At 46.5% G+C, this 21642-nt stretch overlaps 1 protein-coding gene across 30 annotated transcripts in view; it reads left to right on the forward strand.

The window, feature by feature from the left end:
- Tcf7l2 (transcription factor 7 like 2) overlaps positions 1-20238 on the forward strand; it is a 196260-nt gene extending 176022 nt beyond the window's left edge. For 4 of the 30 annotated variants that reach the window (XM_021151309.2, XM_021151310.2, XM_021151311.2 and 1 more), the window contains 7 exons: positions 4215-4340; positions 5300-5459; positions 5920-6027; positions 10409-10457; positions 11032-11082; positions 12440-12512; positions 18027-20238. In XM_021151309.2, coding sequence (XP_021006968.1) covers positions 4215-4340; positions 5300-5459; positions 5920-6027; positions 10409-10457; positions 11032-11082; positions 12440-12512; positions 18027-18450 — 991 coding nt within the window. In that variant the 3' untranslated portion in view covers positions 18451-20238. Of the gene's footprint in view, positions 1-4199; positions 4341-5299; positions 5460-5919; positions 6028-10408; positions 10458-11031; positions 11083-12439; positions 12513-13147; positions 13221-18026 lie in introns of all 30 variants that reach the window. The other 26 variants (XM_021151305.1, XM_021151306.1, XM_021151307.2 and 23 more) reach the window with 16 other exon arrangements.
- The last annotated feature ends 1404 nt before the right edge of the window (positions 20239-21642 follow it).

The raw sequence follows: 21642 nt of genomic DNA on the forward strand, positions 1-21642 counted from the left end.
GTCAGGGAAAAGCAGCTAGAATGGCGTCCCTTTTGAAATCATCGTTCCTCTGTTGTCCTCTGTAAGGAGGGAGGGAATGAAGATAACTTATGATGATTATTCAGAGAATTTGTGGAAACACCGGTGGGTGTTCTCTGACCATTTCAAAAGCTAGTTCAGAGTTTGATATAGTCAGCTATAGCCTAGCCCCTCAGAGCAGCGATGTCCAGTAGAAACCTGATGGGAGCTACTCTGCAGTTTACATTTTACATTATTTTTACCTTTTTTCCCCTCCCCCTTCCTCCACTTACATGTCAAATCACTTTAAGAAGGTCACCCTCCGCCCCCCCCCCCCCCGGTAAAATGTTTTCCGTGACACATTGTATCCATTACTGACCTTCACATGCCGCTAAATCTTTGAAAGTTGTAAAAAAACTATGTCTGCACCCATACCTACAGACTCATACATAAGCATATAGGCATATATACAGTGTATATATGTATCCCAGGACTCATTTTCCTCTCTCTAATTAATTCTGGCTAATTTTTTTCAGTGACTGCCAGTTTATTTACAAACTGGTTGGCAGCGGTATGTTTAAGTAGTCACTAATTGCCCCTAATGGTAGTTTTAGTTTCTGTTCATCCGATTTTATGTTGAGTTAATTAAATCGGTGGAGGTTTAGACTTTCCTGATGGGCTGAAGCAACCGATCCATTTGGATGATACCCCCTGATTCAATTAGCACGCACTGCACGGCACGGATGCTGTCCCCCGGCTGGCCTCTGTGGCCAACACAAGGAGCCAAAATGAGAGAAGGGGCTGCAAAGGGTGCCTGGCGTGCTTCCTTCCCTGCTTGCAGGAAAACAACGTTTGTCGTGGGACTTGCACCCACTGACAGAAGCATGCCACAGTGTGGCTAGAGTTTATAGTGAACTCATATCGTGTGATAGATCATCCCGGATCTCGGAAACCGCGCCTGTATGAGTTAGGTAGGAAAATGATTTTCTGCAGTCTCTCTGCTGGAGAAAGCGGAAAGGTTACACTCATTAGATAATGTCGTCACAGTCCGTGGAAAGCGTGAGAGCAAACGGGGAACCTCCTGGGAGGAGAGGAGAGGGGGCCTGCTTATGATCCCAGCTCCATAACGGCGTTCACAGGCCGCTTTTGATTCTTTTCCTGCTTGTTTGTTCTGCGTATCCAGAGGTTGAAAGCGATGAAGTAATCGTAGGATGGGGATTGGGGGTTAAGCTTATTGATTGAATTATCATTAGGAGGCTAGCTGATGATTTATAGGTCGCAGAGGGTGGAGGGAAAGAAGGGGGTGGTGGGAAGAAAGGTTGGGGGCTGGCATTACGGGGCGGGGGGTGGCCAATTCCCCAGGTAGGCCAAATGAAAGGTAGCTAGTTAGAAAGCGTATACAGCAAATTAAATACATTATTGTGGTAATGGGGTGACAGAAGTATAGGTCTATTATACGTATGGCAGTTATAGCGAATGTAGGCAGCTTGCCCTGTTCCAGAACATCCTTTGATATTTATTCTATTCAGCAGCAGGGCCAGGACTTCTCAGAATTAAGTGATGGGTCATTATACTTTAAACACCATGGAGAAGCCTAGATTGGCAATTAAACAGCTCTTGCTGACACTCACTTGTGCCACCCTGTGACCCCCTTTAGATTGAGATGTTGGAGCTCCGGGCCCTCAGCCTGCTAAATTGGGCAAGGCTCTTCTCCTGACGAGAGCAGGCCCTGAAATCTGCCGGCTTCAAAGGGAGCGAGATCATGTATAAACCATAATGTAGGTGCACTGTGGCTCACAAAAAATAAGGCAGGAAGAGATGAAATGTTACAAGTGCGGGGGGGGGTGCCCTAAAAGCAAGGCTTTTTTTTTTTTTTTTTTTTTCGTGGGGGGGGGGGGGGGGGGGGGGTTGGGTGGCGAGAGAATAATGACGATCCGCACGCGACTCAAAGCAGGACGGCTACACGGGGAAAATGCATCCCACGGCCTGTGCATAAAATCAAGGCCGGCAGATGACGTGCCGCTCACAGAAACGTGTCAACAGTGAGGCAAAGTGAGAGTGAGCGTGAGAGAGGCCCCTGAGACAGCCAGAAACAAAAATTAGTTGTCCTTAACAAGTTTAGGTTCATCATTATATTCTGGCTTCCAGCCATGAAAGCAGGCAGGGGTGTATAATGAGCTGCTTAGAATTTTTTTGAGGGTGTTTCATGAGGCAGTTGTCTGCAGAAAGGGGGTTCGTGGGTGAAGGTGCAAGCATCTTGTGTGAAGATGTACAGCTGTTGTGCCTTTTCCACGTGCACCAACGTGTGGAGGTCAAGGGACTCGAGAGCGTGGTACTCAGGTCTGCCTCCACCCCAAAATGAGCTCCAGTCTTGTTGCCTGCCTCCTGTTTGTATGGACACAGAGATCATACGTGCCCACATGGGGTTTTTGTCTTTCTTGCCTTCATGTGTTTGTGCACATATTCTTACACTGCAGGAAAAGGAAATGTATGTATTTGAGACTTTCATCGTAAAAAGCTTCTCTCTACCCGCCCTTCATTCAAGGGTGACTTGTGTTCTTAACTGGCTTTTGCTCTGTGGGCTGGGAGCAGTGGGAGGAACGGATGTGACATCAGAGCTTAAGGGTTTACATCCTTTTTTCAGTATTTAGGGGCCAGGATGTTGGTTTTCTCTCCCCCCCCCCCGCACCCCCAACCTCTCTGATTCCTATTAAATCATGTCATTGTTTCCAAACTCCAGTTCTGCCTTAACTCTGCAAAGGTGGCCAGAGGGTGGGATTTCTGAGTGTTCTCTGTGGGTATATTTGTCTCTGTTAAGATATACTGAGCCTATTCATTCTTCAAGGTTTTTGAAATACCTTTTCAAACGAACATTTTTATACTATTTGTTTCTCTGATCCACTTACAGAGGAACTTTGTAAATAAAAACAAGAACCCTTTGAAATCCTCACTGTGATGACATTTCACTGAAACCCCTCTCCTAGAACTCCCAGAACTCATTTCTCAAGAGCAGGATGCTGGTCTACGCTGGCCCCTGGGTGGTGGCTGTCCTCTTCTGGTTTTAGCCTTATTAGAAGGGCAGCCATTGCCTCAATCCAGCCTGGATATGCCTCACCTGAGCAATCTGTCCTTCTCCTCCTTTGCCCTATTTTTGTATACACTGTGTGCTTCTTCGATTGAGGAGGTCTCTTCCTACAAACCAAACATATCATGAGATGTGACAGCTGTTTGTCCTGTGTAGCTAGCTGATAGTCTCTTCTTGCAACAGTGGGTTTAAAGATCAGCTTTTGTGTCCTGGCCAGATTGTGTGCTGGGAAATGCCATTTCAAGGACAGAAGTGTGTTCTGGGGAGCTTTCCCAAAAGTGTGTGCTGTTAGAGGCTCTGCTAACTCCTGATTGTTTTTCCTATGATTACAATTTTTATCATTTATAAGGCTTTTGAATGAGGTACAAATAACCTACTAGGCAACAGTAAGACTATTACTTACTGAAAAAGGTCGTGTAAGTCAGAATTCAGTGCTTCTGTGTGTGTGTGTGTCTCCATTTTTCTCAAAAATGAATACACACATATTCAAATGCCCGTGACGTAAGATGAGAGTGGCACAGGACTCTCTAGAAGAATATTTCCCTCTCTGCTCCATTCACTCTCTCATACCACGCTCAAACGATGGACACAGTAACAAAAGAAAAAAATAAAAATTGGATCGCTCTGTAGCACCAGAATGAGGCCTAATGAGACATTCAGAACACCGTCAAGACATGTATGTACATTTCAACCACATTAATATTTTATTTAGCTGTCAATATACAACAAAAGATATCACCTGTTCTTCTAGCGCTGATCAGGGCTCAGGAAATCACCGTCTTAAGGTGCTGCAGGTTATGACTCAAAATCCAAATGGATGTGTGATTTCTGGCTGGTCGTCCAAGCCTCCTTTTCCACCCAAGCACACCCGTTGAATTTGTCTTTTGCTAAAGATGTTAAAAATAGTAATGTCTCATGTCAGTAGCAATAACGAAGGGGAAGAGTGGCTTTAATGACATTATGAGAATCATTATGTTTAATTTATCACTAATTAATGCTGACAGGCTTCATATGCCTTGGGTTGCTTTCATGTGAATGTTACTGCGCTTTTTTTTTTTTAAATAGTGTGTACACAGCCCTCCTCATTCATTCATTTTGATTCTGACAATTTACACAGCTTTCTGTCCTCTAGGTTCCCTCCCCATATGGTCCCTCCCCATCACACTCTGCACACGACCGGCATCCCTCACCCGGCCATCGTCACACCAACAGTCAAGCAGGAATCCTCCCAGAGTGACGTCGGCTCACTCCACAGCTCGTAAGTGTTACCACGTTGTTTCATCATGATCTGTGGCCTGTGTGATGAGCTACCACCATGGCCGCTGCTTGCTGGCTGGCTGGCCGGCCAGCCTCTCCTTGTTTTGCTCCTAGTGAGCATCTGGTCCATACGGAGGAAATGCTCTCTAGCAGGTCTCTCTGATTGTCTCCCTGCTGCTTCAGAGATCTCTGTGGCGTGTGCTTGAGTGGACTGGGGATGGCAGTTACTCTCTGCTAACCCCGGGATGAAATACTGGGGGCTTGCTTGGTTCAGCAAGTGAGACAGAACCCTGAGAAGCTGGGTCCAATCACCCTGAACTGGGAAAGTGACTGTTTGAGAAGCAAGAGGAAGTGATTTCAGAAAATCTCAGCAGCCCTGCCTCCCCTTCCAACTGTTGGTGCATGATCTTGGGGGCGGAGGGTGGAGGAGACTGAAAGTGAAAAAGAACTTTTTACTTGAAACTGACACCGGACACAGGGACCCCAATGGAGAAGCTAGAGAAAGCACCCAAGGAGTTGAAGGGGTCTGCAACCCTATAGGTGGAACAACAATATGAACTAACCAGTACCCCCAGAGCTCGTGTCTCTAGCTGCATAGGTAGCAGAAGACGGCCTAGTCGGCCATCATTGGGAAGAGAGACCCCTTGGTCTTGCAAACTTTATCTGCCCCAGTCCAGGGGAAAGCCAGGGACAAGAAGTGGGAGTGGGTGGGTAGGAGAGCAGGGCAGAGGGAGGGTATAGGGAACGTTCGGGATAGCATTTGAAATGTATATAAAGAAAATATATAATAAAAAAAATAAAGAAAGAAAGAAATTTAGAGAGAGAAAAAAAAAAAGAAACTGACACCAGGCTTGGGGAGGAAGGAGGAAGAAGGACGAGCATGGGATCTGCTTTGGGGGAAGTTGAGTCCATGGTTGTTTATTGGATGGTATATGCCTGTCTCCTTTTGCCTCTATCCAGAAAGCATCAGGACTCCAAAAAGGAAGAAGAGAAGAAGAAGCCCCACATAAAGAAGCCCCTTAATGCATTCATGTTGTATATGAAGGAGATGAGAGCAAAGGTGGTGGCCGAATGCACACTGAAAGAGAGTGCAGCCATCAACCAGATTCTCGGGCGCAGGGTAAGTATCCACCCCCCGCCCCCTGCCCCCCCCCCCCCACACACACACAAGAACCACAGGGATGGACCAGATGAATGGTATCCATAGGATGACACAGGGATGAAGCACTGTGTTAGGTGACACTTTCCATTCATTATCTAGAGCATTTCTGCCCAACCCTGCCTCTTTGAATCCCTGTATGGCTTCCATCTGTCAAGACCATTGTGCTTTTGTCCGGCTGTTGGGATAACCACATCCCAGACCTTCCTGTCATAGATACAGAAATGGCTGGAAGGGCATAGAGGACAGATATACTTTCTATGAGGACCCCTGTTCATGCCAGCGAGCTGTCAGTATCTACACATTCCACCATGTCTGGGTGGACGTGTGCACCCCCGCAAAGCATCGAGTCTCATTTATCGCCATGGCGTAGATTGTGATGTTTCTGTGTCTTTCTCTCCCTGCCCCGTGTTCCCCACAGTGGCACGCCCTGTCCAGGGAAGAACAGGCAAAGTACTACGAGCTGGCCCGGAAGGAACGACAGCTTCATATGCAGCTGTACCCTGGCTGGTCTGCACGGGATAACTATGTACGTGGTCCGCTTTCCGGAGGACTCATTCTTTATGCAGATAGTGGGCATCTGCAAGGTCCCAGAGGGTGGCTTACTGCCTACTTGAACTAAGCCTCAAGACCATTCACTCTGTCCACTATTAGGATCTGTCCCTGACCCCTAATCGAGGAGCTTGGCAGAGACTGGTTTGGGATGTCTGTACCTCTTTGCCTACCCTTTAGAAAAAGTGGAGCTTCAGAGTGCATTCAGAAGGACTTAGAGTCCAGATTAAGCCCCGCCATTAGTGGTTCTGCTTCATAAAGACCACACTGGGTGCAGGAGTGTGTTTTACTCCTCGCTCCTCACAGGTCTTCAGCAGGGTGTGCACCCATGGGGAGGAGAGCCAAATGGGGAGGAGGTGCGGCCAGGTTGTCTTAGGAGTTGGGAGCCTATTTCATCCCGAGAAAGGCCTGATGGGAGTATCCCTGGAAGTAGCCAGCAGAAGTCATCTTTTGTTAGGGAAGGTGAAAGGGCTCTGGGCTCCACAGTGGGAGAAAAGGGTGTGTGTCACGTGACACACGTGTCACATGCTTCTGACCTCTGTTGCTCGACTCTGTCTTGCTTCTTAGACATCATCTTAACATGACGGAGGTTTTCACTTCTTGCGTTGATGGCATACTACAACTCTACCCTTCTCTGGAGCCCTCTGTTACTTCTCACCAAATATTCCTGACCCTGCATTGGCCCAATGGGTCTGAGTTGTGGGCTTCTCCCTTTTCTGCCTGGGTGGAATCGCCTCTTGCTTTGTCTCTTTATTGCGTCATAGCTGGTTTCAGAAAACTTCCTTTTCCATCCACTCTGATGTTAAAATCAAACCCGTCTTGCTGCCAGCACAGGCTCTCCTTCCTCCTTCCTCTCCGGATGGTCATGGAGCCAGGAAAACGTTTGCCTGTTGCTGCTGTAGGGGAGAAGGAGGATGGGCTCCATTCATCTGTGGAAGGGCTAACTCTTTCAACTCTCTTCAGTCTTTTTCTCACAGCTGTAGCAGGAGCTGGCTCACCTGCTACTGACCATGTAGAAGGTAGACTTGACTGTGCTTCATTACCATGCCCCCTACCCATGATCCTCCAGGTCTCCCTTCCTAGACAGCACTTCTGCTCCTCAGAGAGCAGCCCTTGGCACTAGCAGGTCAGCATCACGAGCTGTCAGCTGTGCAGGAGCTTTCTGCTTGTTTTTGTGTGTGCACTGCTAGAACACCTTTCCTCTGGGATGGAGAGGAAGAGATGAGCTGTTGATTGAACCTTCCCATGGACTAGCTGTGTACCCACACTCAATCCCAGGTCAGCTTCAACAGCAGACAGCTTCCTGTGCCTATTAGACTGTGTCATCTCGGGACAGCTGTCATCCCGACTTGTAATAGTTCCAAGAGGTCAACTCTAGCTTTGGCTCTTTACAGACCAATCCTCAAGTCATCAAAAGGATATCCCAGAACAGGGTGCAGGTTCTCTATGACTACTGCATTCCAAGGCATCCCATGCATCCGTGTCTTCATAGGGCCTTCACATAAAAGGTGCACAGTTGGTGCCGTTCACACTAGATGCAGGGTAGGTGCCCCCCCCCCAGATTGTTCAGAATGAACTCTCTCAAAGAGACAGGCAGACTTGGTGGCAGTGTCAGAAGCATTCGAGTCTGACTTGTAGGGAGTCCCTTAGACACTGTCCAAAGTGCTCTCTAGACTTTTCAGAAGGTTCCCATGGCAATGCCCTGACTTCCCCTTACTATGGGAAGGTAGCTGGCTAATAGGAGCCACTGAGGTGATGGGAGGGATGGTTTAGAGGCGATTCGGATGCAGGACTGCGGGAACTTGATCTCTTGGCTCTCAGGCTCCTCCTGTCTCGGCGTCTCATCACACACATGTGAGAATATGCGCTTGCTCCTTCCTTCTGTGCTCTAGGGAAGACAGTGGGGTCAAGAGTTTCACACCTGAAGCCTCTGTGGGTTTGATTCTGGTGAGAACCGGTTGACATTCCTTTTTCACCAATTTGATGATGGAGCTTCTGCAGATAGCCACGGTTACCCTGAAGCCCAGGAGGTTCTACTGGGAAATGTGTCCTGAGTCAGCTCTTCCTGTCTTTCCAGCCAAGTGTGCCTTTATGTCACCACCTTAATGAAGTACATTGGAATGAAACCCAATCTGTGTGCTCAGACTTGACCTGTCCTTCAGGACCCAGGAGAAGGTAGCTGGGTACCATAGTAAGAGCCAGTGGACCCAGCATCACAGTAGAGCATTCCTTCTTCCTTCCTGACTTAAAGGTTCTATGTGCCCACTTGTTTTCTTTCTTTTGTTCATCTCTTACGATTTCTCTTGTTACAGTTAAAGAGGAAGTGGCCTCCTCTTACATACTCATGTCCTCGTCCCATTAGAACCCCATCCCTGTCCACTTGGAGTTGGTAATCTGCACAGCACTTGCTCAACCGTGGACATGTCCTCATTCTAGGTGTCACAGCACAGCAGAGAATTCTGTAGTGGACTGTGAGATAGCCCTGGAGTGTGTTTGGGGGTGATACAAGCATCCTCAAGCTATACTGTTTCTCTTGAGTCCTTTTCCTGGTTCCTAAGTCAACTGTTGTCAAGCCCACCTGCCCACTCAGAGAGAGCCATGTGGCTTTTCCTTTCCTTGTTTTCCCATTGCATGCCAAGAAACTCAAAAGGATCTAGTGTATACCTGCACACAGGGCCATGGCACAGACAATACACTCAGATGTCTGAGAAGCCCTCTCTGAATATTTGGATTCATTCAAGCCTGACACAACCATAGGGTTGCTACACATACATTCTGATCCTTCTCTCTTTGGTGATGATGTCACTGTCCCGGAAAACCTTTAAGCCAAGGTGGCAACATTTAGATATTCTCAAGCATACGGGTCTGTAAGACTGCAGTTGCCTCATAGGGCCTGGAGAGCCTCCCTGCTGCCCTGAAGTCGGGCTGGCATACCCCAGATCCTTGCTCATTCATTTGATAGAGTCAGGCTGATGGGTGATAATGACGTAAGGCAGTCTCTTCACCCCTGAGGTATCAAAGAATGGCTTCTGTGGAGAGCCACGGACAGTACTTGGTAGAAGACATGGTCTGGGACTAAAGCAATTGCTTTGAGACTACTTGGGTTTGCTTCTGCCTCCACCTTGTCTTAGCTGTGACATCTCAAGAATATTTCCTAGCCTCTCTGTACCTGTTTCCTTATCTGTGTCATTGGGAGGATGACAACATGTATGTTGTGTAGAGCTGTTGCCAGTTTGGTCATGCCCGGTTTCTTATGTGTACTTGACAAATGCTGGCCATTGTTAGTGTTAGGAGTGGCTGTTACAGTGAAAAGCTAGACTTAGAACAGTCCATAATTTTAATATTTGTTAGGAGCTAGCCATTCTCACAGCATGACAATATGGGTTATACAGACACCTCCTGGTTTGCCATGGTTAGACTTATGATTCTTCAACCTCGTGGTGTTGTGGAAGCGCACCCCTACAAGCCATTCTTCTTTCCACACTTAAGAAAGTATGCAGTCCATGGCACAAGCCACTCAATGCTTTACACTAAGGCAGGCTTTGTGGTAGACAACATTGCCCACCTGTAGGCTACCTGTGTTCGTTTAAAGCAGGCTGGGCTAAGGTATGAGATTCTGAGCGTTGGGCGTACTACATGCATCTGTGGATTTTAATCTCTGTGACCAGTGATATGGTTGTTGGGGTATCATCAGAGGAATCTGTAGCCGACATAAGAGAATGAGGGATCCCTTCCCTGGGCTTATGCGTGTCCGCCCTGCAGTTTTGAACTTCCCTATTGACTTTCTTTTGTAAACACCTCCACCCCCACTCTGTACCATTTTTTTTTTTTTTTTTTAAAGAGAAGGGTCACACTCCATTTCTGAAAGAAACCATTTTGGTAGGGACACTTTGGCCTTCATAGTGAGAGACTGTGGGGTAGCTAGGCCAGCTCTGAACCACTGGAGACTCCCAGGTTTCTCAACGCCCTTGGAAGTGGACTCATCCTGCTTCCTGCTGTGGCTCTCCATCCCTCCCTGAATCTTTCTTGCCTCCTTCTCTTCCCCTTTATGGAATCAGATCCTCTGGGTCGGTCAGGTTAAAGATGGATGAAGGCCATGAGGTCTTATCATATCTACCTGCTGGGCCCCTGTTTTTCTCCCAAGAAATGTGTGTCTCCCCTCCCCCACGCCACCCCCCACACACCCCTGCCTTGACCCCCAGCTAGGCAGTGTTCAAGGATTAGATTAGATAGATTTGGGCGAGAGGTAGCGATAGCAGACTGGTCCCCTCTTCTGGCTCCCCTGCCCTATGAACCCAGACCTCTACCTCCTTGTCTATTTCTTGGCCTAATCTCCTGCATTTCTTCTGTCCATCCAGGGGAAGAAGAAGAAGAGAAAAAGAGACAAGCAGCCTGGGGAAACCAATGGTGAGCGAGGAGAGTCGGGGAGGTGGAGGTTGGAGGACCACTCTTATGTCAGGCTTCCCTCTGGGGGAGGCAGGAGAAATCCAAGGCCAGGACATTGTGGGGAACCCATCTTAGGCAGCCTTTTTTGTTTATGTGTGTTTTAATTAATTGCTTCATGACTGCCCTTTTAAAGCTAGTAGCATCCATTGTTGCATGAAAAGCCCGTTGTAACCCTAGCGGAATGTGTTTTTAAATAACTGCCAAGCCTGTAACTAGAGGGCCAGCATCAGGCACGCCTCCACCGGGCTTTAGACAGCCTGCTTATTCTGTGTGTGTCTGAAGAGGGATGAGGAGGCTAGGGGGCCAGGAGGGGCGTGTGTGAGTGTTGGGTTTTAACTGGGCTGTTCCTGAATGTTCCAATGCATGCCTTTACAGTGGTAAATTGCACCCATTTTAAATTAAGGAGGTTTGTCATTCAGTAGGAAGAAACTAGAAATACTGCATAGGCAATCAAGGTCCCTTGGAGAAGACCAGGCTTTGACAAAAAACAAAAAAAAAATTTGAAGGCTTTGTGTAATTTGTTCTTTTTTTTCAGAACACAGCGAATGTTTCCTAAATCCTTGCCTTTCGCTTCCTCCGATCACAGGTGCTAATGTGCTTTTGAGTCGTTAAAATAGTTTGATAAACTGTTTTTTTTTTTTTTCATTTTTCTTGCCATCTATAGTCTTATTAACATTAAACATATACAACATTTGAACATCCTTGAAAACGATCATCTACATGGTTGCGTTATGTTTCAGTAGATTTTTTTTTCCAGTTTTGCTTTCGTTGATTTTATTTATTTATTTATTATTATTATTATTATTTTACTTTAACTTCTGTCTCATTTTATCTATTGTTCCTGTAACAGTGGTTTATGCAGCATTGAACAGTGGTTTAGAGCTGAACTAACTGTGCAAATTGAATATGCAGTATTTCTTTAAAGGAGACTGATAAAGGAAACAAAAATGGAACAAACTCAGTAATAAACCTCCTTAATCTAATGGCATTTTTTTCTGTTGCCCCACTAAGTGCCCTCACGCCAGCATGCCATCGCAGTATGATTTTTTTTCCTTTGCTTTTTATTTATTTCCTTTTGTTTGTTTGTTTGTTTGTTCTTCCTTTTGCTTTTTTGGCTTTTATCATCTACAAATCTGCTAGCAGTTTACTGACCATGCCTGCTTCCAAGCCTGCTAGGAGCTCCTAACATTTAACAGCTCATGGCCTGTTTACCCTCTCTTCCCTCTTAATATTAATGAAAGTAGATTAAAAAAGAAAAAAGAAAAGAAAAAAAAAGACACCTCAAAAGCTGCAATATCCCAATACCCACAACCTTTTTCTTTCTTTATTTCTTTCTGTTTTTGCTTCATTTCGTTCTGTGTTTATTTGTAGTTTTTATTTTTTATTTTTGTTCGTTTGTTTCTTTTCAAAACTTTGGTACTCAGAAGAAAAAAGCATGTTATGAATTTAACCTTCCCTCGCTTTATTTTCTTCTTTGAGAAAAAGAAAATTAAGAGAGAGAGAGAAAAAAAGCAGAACTAAAAAACAAACAGAGGAAAAAAAAATAATTGAAAGAGCAAGTTCTTGGCCGTTACCGCCTTTGGGCGGCTGGAACCAGATCTGACAGTCCTTGATAAGGGATACTGCAGCTTTATTTGCGACAGCTACTTGCACAAGTTGAATAAGTGTGATTTTTTTTTTTACTTTTTTTTTTTAATTAAAGAAAGTTTAAAAAAGAAAGAAAGAAAAAAAGTCAATATTTTGCTATTAGTAACCCGGTCATTGATTTATTCCCTTTTTTTATTTTTATTTTTTTCTTGTTTGTATCTCTCTCCCCCCTCCCTTGCCCTTCTCTTGGCCTCCCTCTCTCTCCTCTCCCTCTCCCTCTCCCTGCCTCTTCCTCCTCCTCCTCCTCTTCTTCCTCCTCCTCCTCCTCTGCTCGCTCCTTTCTTGAACTCATTCAGACCTGAGCGCTCCTAAGAAATGCCGAGCGCGCTTTGGCCTTGATCAACAGAATAACTGGTGCGGCCCCTGCAGGTGTGTATAGTCTCCCAGATTCGCTGTGCTGGTTTGCAGCTGTCTCTTCCGTTCCTTCCCCCTCTGGCCTGTTGCTTTGTAGCTTTGTGTGTGGATCGTAGGAAATACCAGGGAGCGGGGACCCTGCCAGTGTGTGGGCTCCACGAGGGATGTGCTTGTCTGCCAGCTGCCGCTACCCAGAATGCCACTGTAAAACAGTGTGTGCCTCCTCAGGGCCAAGACTCAGACTCCAGCGTGCCCTCGACCAGGGAATGTTGCCTGCCAACCCCCTGCCTTGTAATTAGCTCAGGATGTGATCATCCTGGCCTAGGTAGAAGCCAATGACGTCACCTCCACCCCTCCTCTTATCTCTCTCTCCTTTTGTTTATTTTTCATTGTTGTTTTTGGTTTCTGGTTGTTGTTTTTCCTTTGTGTGTATGTGTGTGCGTGTGCGTTTTATTGTTTTATTTGATTTATTTTTATTTTTATTTTTTGGTTTGGCTCATAGAAGCTCCTTTCTTTCAAACCCTTGATGAGGGACAGTTGTCAAGTAGAGCCAAGATGATGGAGAAGACAATTAGTGGAGGTCTCACATCCAACTGAACACGACCCACCATTGTGTTGTATTCTTTTTTGTGTTTACCTTATGCTAACAGATGCAAATACTCCAAAGAAGTGTCGGGCACTGTTCGGGCTTGACCGACAGACTTTATGGTGCAAACCCTGCAGGTATATGACCATTCTGAGGCCTTGGGAGCAATCAGAGCCTTCTATCCTTCTGCTGCCTTAGCGGGTCGATTTATTTTGCCCCCATTCACATCTACTTTCCTCCACCGGCATCAATAACTAATAAACTCTTATTCTTCAGATTTTCCTTGCTAATTTCATACTGTTTCCTCCCCCACCCCCTTTCCTCCCTGTTCTTGCAAAAACATGTCCCTGGTGGCAAGGGCTGACAACCATGACCTTAACACACTAAGACAGGTACTGAAGTGTTTCCTTTGAAAGCCAGCATCTTGGAACTGGCCCGCCCAGTGAATGGCTCGCTGTCCTGCATACTGAGCAGAGAGCCACTGTGTCATCTCCCTACCCGCACCCCACCCACCCCCAAGGTGTGAAAGAGTCAGAACTTGAACTTGGCAGTGAGCATTCCCATGCACTATTTTTTTTTAAGATGTTGGGATAAGTGCGTTGGGGCAGGCTGCTTTAAAAAAAAACAAAACAAAACAAAACGGAAACAAAGTAACAACGAAAAAAAAACTGTTATTTTTCTCTTTGTTTTTCTCTTTGGTTGTTTTGTGTTTAAAGCCCACTTATCTGTAAGGAGGAGCTCGTTAGCTGACATTGTTTTACAGTGCTGAGAAAGTAGCGTGGCATTGAATGGCATGCACCAGCTAACAGTCTGTGAGCAGGGACGGCAGTTAGATACTGCGGCATTGCCAGGCCTGCAGAGCAAACAGTCAAGCGTTTGTGCAAGACTATGTGCAAGCTTAGCCTGGGTCCCCACAAACATCAGATCAGTCTGGAAGAGTCCAAATTGAGCCCCATGATCTGCCTGCAGGTTTTCCAACTCAGGGTACCGGCAGAGACGGTGTAGATACTTCCTTCTTGGTGGAGGGATGCTCTCTAAGTACCCAACCCCTTTCCTTTTCTTTTAATGACCACCTTTGGTTAAATTTGTTGTTTCTTTGTTCTGATACAAGCAGTCTTTGAATTTGGAATATTATGATGGTAGGTATCTCAATACCCCAAACACACATCCCTGTTTGTAGTACCTCCCGCGTCACGTGTCCCTCTTCCCCACCCCCCTGCCGTGCTCCGTGTCTAGACGTTAGATCAGATGTTCATCCCATCACATGCATGCCCACAAGTCTGCTGTGTCTCTGAGTCCCCTTCTCCGGTGCCAGTATGAGAGATTGCTGACCACACAGACCCCAGAGGAGAAAGTGCCAGAGAGTCATTCCTGACAGAAAGTTAAACAGATGGCCCTGTGGGAGTAAGGAGTAAGGGAAGCCGGCCTCAGACAGGCACCCAGTGGAAGAACAACTTCTTGTGAGCAGACAGCATTCAGAGATGACAAATCTTCAGAGCAGCCCCAGGGACTTCATGAGATGCTTATATAAGGATATTAGGTATTAAATTAGGGTGAGCCCCGGAGAGAAGATACCTGCTTACCCTCTGTAGGTGATAAGTTAGTTAACACATTACAGTGTAACACCTTGCCAGAGCAAGTTACATTTGACACCATTGCTCCATTCTGTGCCCCACAGTGAGGCTGGTAGAGGCGCCAGGCCTCATTTTTCTTCATAAATGGCTGTTACTACAAACTTAGCCTTAGCCTTTTCTTCCAAAGTTATTACTAACATTAACAAGGATAGCCCACCCACTTCAACCTCCATCCTCAAATACAATCCATCTTTGCTTAGGTCCATGGTGGGCTATCTTCTCCCAACCAGAAATTTCTTAATACTTTTACCACCAGCAACAATAACAGTTTTTCGATTGGGTTGTTTGTTTGTTTGTTTGTTTGTTTGTTTTGGCCAGATTAAAACGGTGTCTCTTTGTACCTCAGCAGCTTGGTTTTCCTAAACACACGTTGGGGGCCAACTGCATACCTATTGTCAAAGAGGCTGAGGTGTCCCTGGAACACACGTTGGGGGCCAACTGCATACCTATTGTCAAAGAGGCTGAGGTGTCCCTGGACATAGGACATGGAGTCCAACAGGCCCCTGACACTCTGCAGCCATCCTCTGGCCCTAGAAAGTTCTAGCTGCCATTTTTCTTCCCTTTTGGACATTTTTGTTTTTTAATGTGTTTGCAAACTTATTTCTGTTGTCTGTTTGAGGAGAACCTTCCAGAGTAGGGCCAGAAAGCACCCCTAGGATGTATACAGGAGGAGCTAGGCATGGTGCTTACGAGATTCCATTTTCTAACATGGGATGGGGGGAGGTGTCACAGTATGGAGCTCGAACAGGGAGGTACCCATCCCCCTTCCCTCCAGTTCTTCCCTTACACACTGCCATTGCCGCACTGGGCTGGATGCTAACATCAGTAGAACATTCAGAAAAAAATCAGCACCATATATACACAGACACACACACACACCACACACATACACACAAACACAAGCACTTGGAAATGGAGGCCTTTCCTGACCCATCCAGATGTTTGTGTCTCGGCTACCTTTTGCCTCAGCCCACCCTATTTGGGGGAGCATCAGTCCATCATCATAGTCTTCCCATCCTGTGTCCAGAATACGCCCCACACAGCCCCATGATCTGGAAGGGGGGAGGAGGGCACGAGGAAAGCCTCAGCAATGCTCCTAGCCAGTCAGGATTCTTAGAGCCTACTTCTGTTTGGCGTTTGAGGACATTTTAACCAGACTGTTTTGAGCCCACCAAGTTGCTTCTCCTTCTTCTCGCCCCGCCCTGGCAGAGCCTGGAATGCTGCTTCATGCTGCCCTCTGGTTACCCCTTCTCACCCCACTCTCCTCTCACTCCTCCTGCCCCCCATGCTTTCTCTATTTGGCTTACCCCCCCCCCACCCTCCCCTTCTTTTCTTCTCCCCATCTTGAAAATGCATGGAGATCCTAGTTTTGTGAGCATGTTTCGATCTGCAGGCCAAGGTGGTTTAAAATGGAGAGGTCTGTTTGTTTCAGTCCTGGGATGGGAGCAGACGCCTTAGTCGGTGCTAGTCTATCCCAAGGAGGGAAAGGAAGCCTGCCAGACAGGGCGAGAAGGGCCGTCTTTGCTCCCCTTGAGTTCCTTCTGGCCTAGACAGATCCAGATCCATAGACCTCAGGCTCTGGGAGGTTAGGAGGACCGAGCATGTTCTCCTCCACCCTCCCCTCTTTTCCTACCCTCCGGACACTCTGTAGAGTCCATGCCCCCACCCCCATCCCATCCCATGCTCTGGGCCTAGACCGGAAGAACTCATGTAGTAAACCCGTCCTTGCAAATGCCAGAGACACTGTCCCATGGGATTAGCCTTCAAGCAGGAAGCATCTTGAAGGTTCTTCAGTGACAAATAGCTGGTCAGTGCTCGTACAGCAGGTTCTGGATGGATCAGGACCCATTGCGGCCCTGACAGCTATACTGAGAAGCTTTGGATGAGTGCATTGCCAAATCTACATTGCTTTTATAGCATCAGTGGATTGTTCCCCGGGATCACCTTTCCTACCAAGTAGGTTCCCGTCAGCCAGGGATGGAAGCGGGAAGGAAAGGCTTTGAAAGTCCCAGGCCTGATCTCTCGAGTTCTTTTCCTCACTTTATCCTTTGAGAAAGGCTCTGAGATTCTTCCCACACAAATGGCTTGTGGGGAGATGAGGCTGTGCTGTCGGCGCAGGGCAGATTTGGTCTGGTTCAGACTCTGGTTCAGATCCCAAGGGCCCTCCCTGTCACTTCTCTGTGACTGGCTTGTGCTGTGTGCTCTACTCCTGGCCTCAGCAAGCTGACAAAGACAAGACCTTGCCCCTGCAGACCACACTCATTCCTTGGAACCTTCTCACCAAGGGGGTAGGGGAAGGGAAGCCCCGAATCTTTAAGGGGGGAAAATACAAAATCAAAAAAAAAAATTTTTTTTAAAAACAACTTTGAATCTTAATTTTATCCACAACCTGCAGGCCATGTCAACCAGTTATTCTTGTACTTTTGAATCATTTTCTGTTTTTCATATTCTCCTCCTCCCCCACCTTTGTTTGCCCTCTTCTACCTGGTTTTTTGGTTTGGTTTTGGTTTGGTTTGGTTTTTTCTGATGGTTCTTCTTATTATCCTTTTTCTTTTTTTTCTTTTCTCAGTTGGTTTTGTTTTTTTTTTTTGTTTTGTTTTGTTTTGTTTTGTTTTGGTTTTTTGGTTTTTTTTAGTTTGGTTTGGTTTGGTTTTGTTCTCCCCCACCCCCCTCCCCTCTCACCTGATTCTGACCTCTCGATTTGGTGTGGTTCTTAACAGACAAGGCCCAAAGCTTCTCTGGGCACCAGCAGCCTCACAGTGGTGGTGTGTTAAAACCTTTAAGCCTCTTCCTACGCTGCCTTCAGCTATATGGGCTCAACAGTCAGCATTCTGAGGGTTTCATATTGATAAGAGGCCACTGGGGAAGGAGCTGTTTTTCTTTTAAATACACTGAGGCATCACTGGGGACCGAGGGGGTGGGGTGGGATCACTGGGAGGGCGGGCAAGATGTGATGGGAAAAGGAAGATAATCTAAGCCCAAAGGGAGATAAACTATGTTAGTCGTCATATAGACAAGCCCACTTCCCAGTGAATGTGTACCACTCTGCAGGTCACTTCCATCAGTCTGCTCAATGGGGCCCTGGGCTGGTCCTGTGATGGGAGGGAGGGTGTGGCTAGGCAAATCAGAGTGGACCTGGGAGCCTCACAGCCCACCAAAGTCACTGCTTTTAATTGCTCCGTGACCTCGGGCCATGACTTGCAGGGGGACATCCCTTAGATGACATCAACTTGCTGTGAGCATTAGATAACTCTCTCCCTTGGCGTCTTTGCCCTTTATTCACAGATAACTCTCTCCCCCTGTTTCTAGGAGAAAAAAAAAGTGCGTTCGCTACATACAAGGTGAAGGCAGCTGCCTCAGCCCACCCTCTTCAGATGGAAGCTTACTAGACTCGCCTCCCCCCTCACCGCATCTGCTAGGCTCCCCTCCCCAAGACGCCAAGTCACAGACTGAGCAGACACAGCCGCTCTCGCTGTCCCTGAAGCCTGATCCTCTGGCCCACCTGTCCATGATGCCTCCTCCACCCGCGCTCCTGCTGGCCGAAGCTGCCCACGGCAAGGCCTCTGCCCTCTGTCCCAACGGGGCTCTGGACCTGCCACCTGCCGCTCTGCAGCCGTCCATGGTCCCTTCCTCATCGCTCGCACAACCATCAACTTCTTCCTTACATTCCCACAACTCGCTGGCTGGAACGCAACCCCAGCCTCTGTCTCTGGTGACCAAGTCTTTAGAATAGCTCCGCCTCCTCGTCCTCCATGCCCCTGCTTGATTGAAGTGGTTCCTTCTGGTTCTTGGTTCGCCCTTCCCCGCTTGGAAAGCTTTTGTTTTGTACTCTTTAATTTTGTGCCGCCGTGGCTACATGAGTTAATGTTTATGGAGTTCATTGGTCAATATTTGACCCATTCTTATTTCAATTTCTCCTTTTAAATATGTAGATGAGAGAAACCTCATGATTCTACCAAAATTTTTATCAACAGCTGTTTAAAGTCTTTGTAGCGTTTAAAAAATATATTATATATACATAACTGTTATGTAGTTCGGATAGCTTAGTTTTAAAAGACTGATTTAAAAAACAAAAAGAAAAAAAAGAGAGAGAAGCAATTTTGAAGCACCCTCCACAAGGAGTTGGTTCTGTATTATTTGTATTAAATACGAGCTTGCGAACCAATCACTTTACACCTTGGTATTTAAACCACGAGGGCACAAGGAATGCAGTGCCGTTTCTTTCTTTCTTTTTTTCTTTCTTTTTTTTTTCCCTCCCAGTGTGAAACAACTTTTACCTTGATGTTACTTGTTATTGTTTAAATGTACAGAAACAAAGGGTTAAAATGTGTTAATATACCTTGTTCCATGGTGTTGTTCTTTTGGGGGGGGAGGGGACACCACTCAACAATGAATGGAATCAACACTGTTGGACCAGTAGTATTTATTGCTTTAGAGGTTGCTTGTTGTACCTGTCCGTCCGTCCAATTTTAAATATGTTTTCCCTTTTTTTGAAACTGTGTAAAGTTCCCCCCCCCAACCTTAGCGTAAGCATCTTATATATAACAACTCATTTGTACAAGGTTTTTAAGTTTATATATAAAATGTGTATATATTTTTTTGTTTCCTTTTTTTTTTTTTGACTTTCGTTCGTTTGTTTTGTTTGTTTCTGTATAAAACCCAGATGCCACCAAATGGACGTTGATAGTCGCATTAAGGATCGGTAGCATTAACAAAAGTTGCTTTAAAAGCCATTCTGTAAAACAAGACTTGAACATTAGCGAGAGGGTCTGAGCAGCTGTCTGAGCAGCCGTGGGAACTGCCCCGTTTCCCCCTTGACCTCCTAGTCAACTGCCCTGTGCTCTTAGAACATGGACTGACCGTGTGCAAAACTTTTATGTGCCAAAATTCTCAGTGACTTTAGCTTTCTCCCTCCTTTTTGACGCTGTACTTTCTGTTCGCCATGTTTTGCTGTGATGTTACATAGATAGATTTGTATGTAGTTTTAATGTCACCTATAACAAAATGTGTTTGGTAGCAGACTGTCCAGAAAGCATTTTAAATGAAGAGGTCTAAACCCTTAAGGGCCAAAAAAAATCCTGTATATTAGATTACTCTTAAATGAAAAAGAAAAAAAGAAAAAAAAAAAAAACCCAGCTGCCGCTTTTATGTATGCATATTACATACAAGTAGGTAGTGACCTTTAAAAACAAGAAAACCTAGGCATGCCGATGTTGTAAAATGCTGTATAAAGCTGAGACCTGTTCCTTCAGTGCCATCGTAGTTGACATGAAGCGATTGTAAAACTGTCTCCGGTTTTCTCTGGTTTATTAAAATGCTAACTATAACATTTTTTTTTTTTTTGTGAATACTTTGAATGTCTCCCTAACAGTTGTGGTGTTGCTGTTCTGTTCGATGCTTATCCCAAGTTCATTTTTTGAATGGTTTGGAAGCCATTTTGTAATGAATTAAATGTCCATGCTGTACAGTACCTGTAGCATGCCTGCCGTTCTGGATTAATAAAAGCAACTTAGTATGTGCAGAAAGGCTGGCCGCTTGCTTCTGTGACTTGGGGGTGGGAGTGTCTTACCGGACACTGGACTTTCTCTGGAGGGGCGCCCTCCCTCCCAGGTTAGGGCTTGAGGTGGTGTGGGTAGCATGTAGTGTTGGGTGTTTCATTTGTGGTGAAGTGTCCTGTGTACAAAGGGACCCTAGGGTGTCTTCTTTATGCCCTACTGTGTCACAATAACAGAACAGACACTGCTTGCCTGGCCATTTCTCACTCATACAGCCTGTTGTGCAGTGTGAGACAGAATTTGATTCTAAAAACTGTGATTTAGTTCACCCTGAGTGGACTTAAAGAACTGAGTGGGTACCATTTAAGGATGGTGAGTGTGAGTATGCCCTGACAGTTCTCTAGACATTCCCTGTGGGAAGAAGGCAGGGATGTATCTAGCAATCACTGAGCGAGCAGCTTTTCAGAAAACTGGCATCCCACTCACTGAGCTGTGTGCATGGAGGGGGAGGGGACTTACAGCTGTGCATGGAGGGGAGGGGACTCACAGCTGTGCATGGGGGGAGGGGACTCACAGCTATGCATGGGGGGGGGGACTCACAGCTGTGCATGGAGGGGAGGGGATTCACAGAGCTCTACATTAGAAGGGTCCTGCTGTTCTGGAGACCTATGGTACAAGTTATCTACTGGAATAACTTCAAGTTTATCCCTATCACTGAGGAGGGTCGCAGTGAAGATCTTCCTGTGGTCATTGGGTGTCTCTTCTCAATGTCCGTTGGATGGAATTTTTATTGTCCAAATGTCTCGGACAGCTGTGCCTTCTGAGGGTAGACATTTTACGCATCCCAGAAGCCCTTTGTGTGACCGTCACTTAAGATTACTATGATGTTGGGTCAAGAACTTTCCAGAGCTCTGCCTCGCTTGGGCTAGCTGTGGGTCTGTGTACTTTCTGTATTTTGTTTGGTTGTGCTTTGTACGTTGTAAGGGTATTTCTGATCAGCCTTCCCTACTGTATTCTGGACACAGGCCCCAGACTGACCTTTGAGAATAGAAATAAGAGCACTGTGCTACTGGTGGCTGTGTGCCAAGCTGTCCCCGTGCATTTTCTCATTAATCCTACCACCACTGAAAGAAGTCGCCCCTGCTGGCATCAGCTTTATTTATAACAATGGATTGAGAAATACAATGTACCTTGTCCAAGGCCATAGTTGGTAGAGGGGGGAATTGGAGGGACTTCAGTGGAGACCTGGCTTCGAGCCATGTTCTCAACATCAAGTTAAACCTTCCCATGCTAGAGATGGCCCTTCTCTGGTGGATAGGATAGGACAGGCCTTACTTGTCTCTGCCTCTGCCTCTGCCTCTGCCTCTGCCTCTGCCTCTGCCTCTGCCTCTGCCTCTGCCTCTGCCTCTGCCTCTGCCTCTGCCTCTGCC

Source organism: Mus caroli, chromosome 19 (assembly GCF_900094665.2).
Source record: "Mus caroli chromosome 19, CAROLI_EIJ_v1.1, whole genome shotgun sequence".
Lineage (NCBI taxonomy): Eukaryota > Metazoa > Chordata > Mammalia > Rodentia > Muridae > Mus > Mus caroli.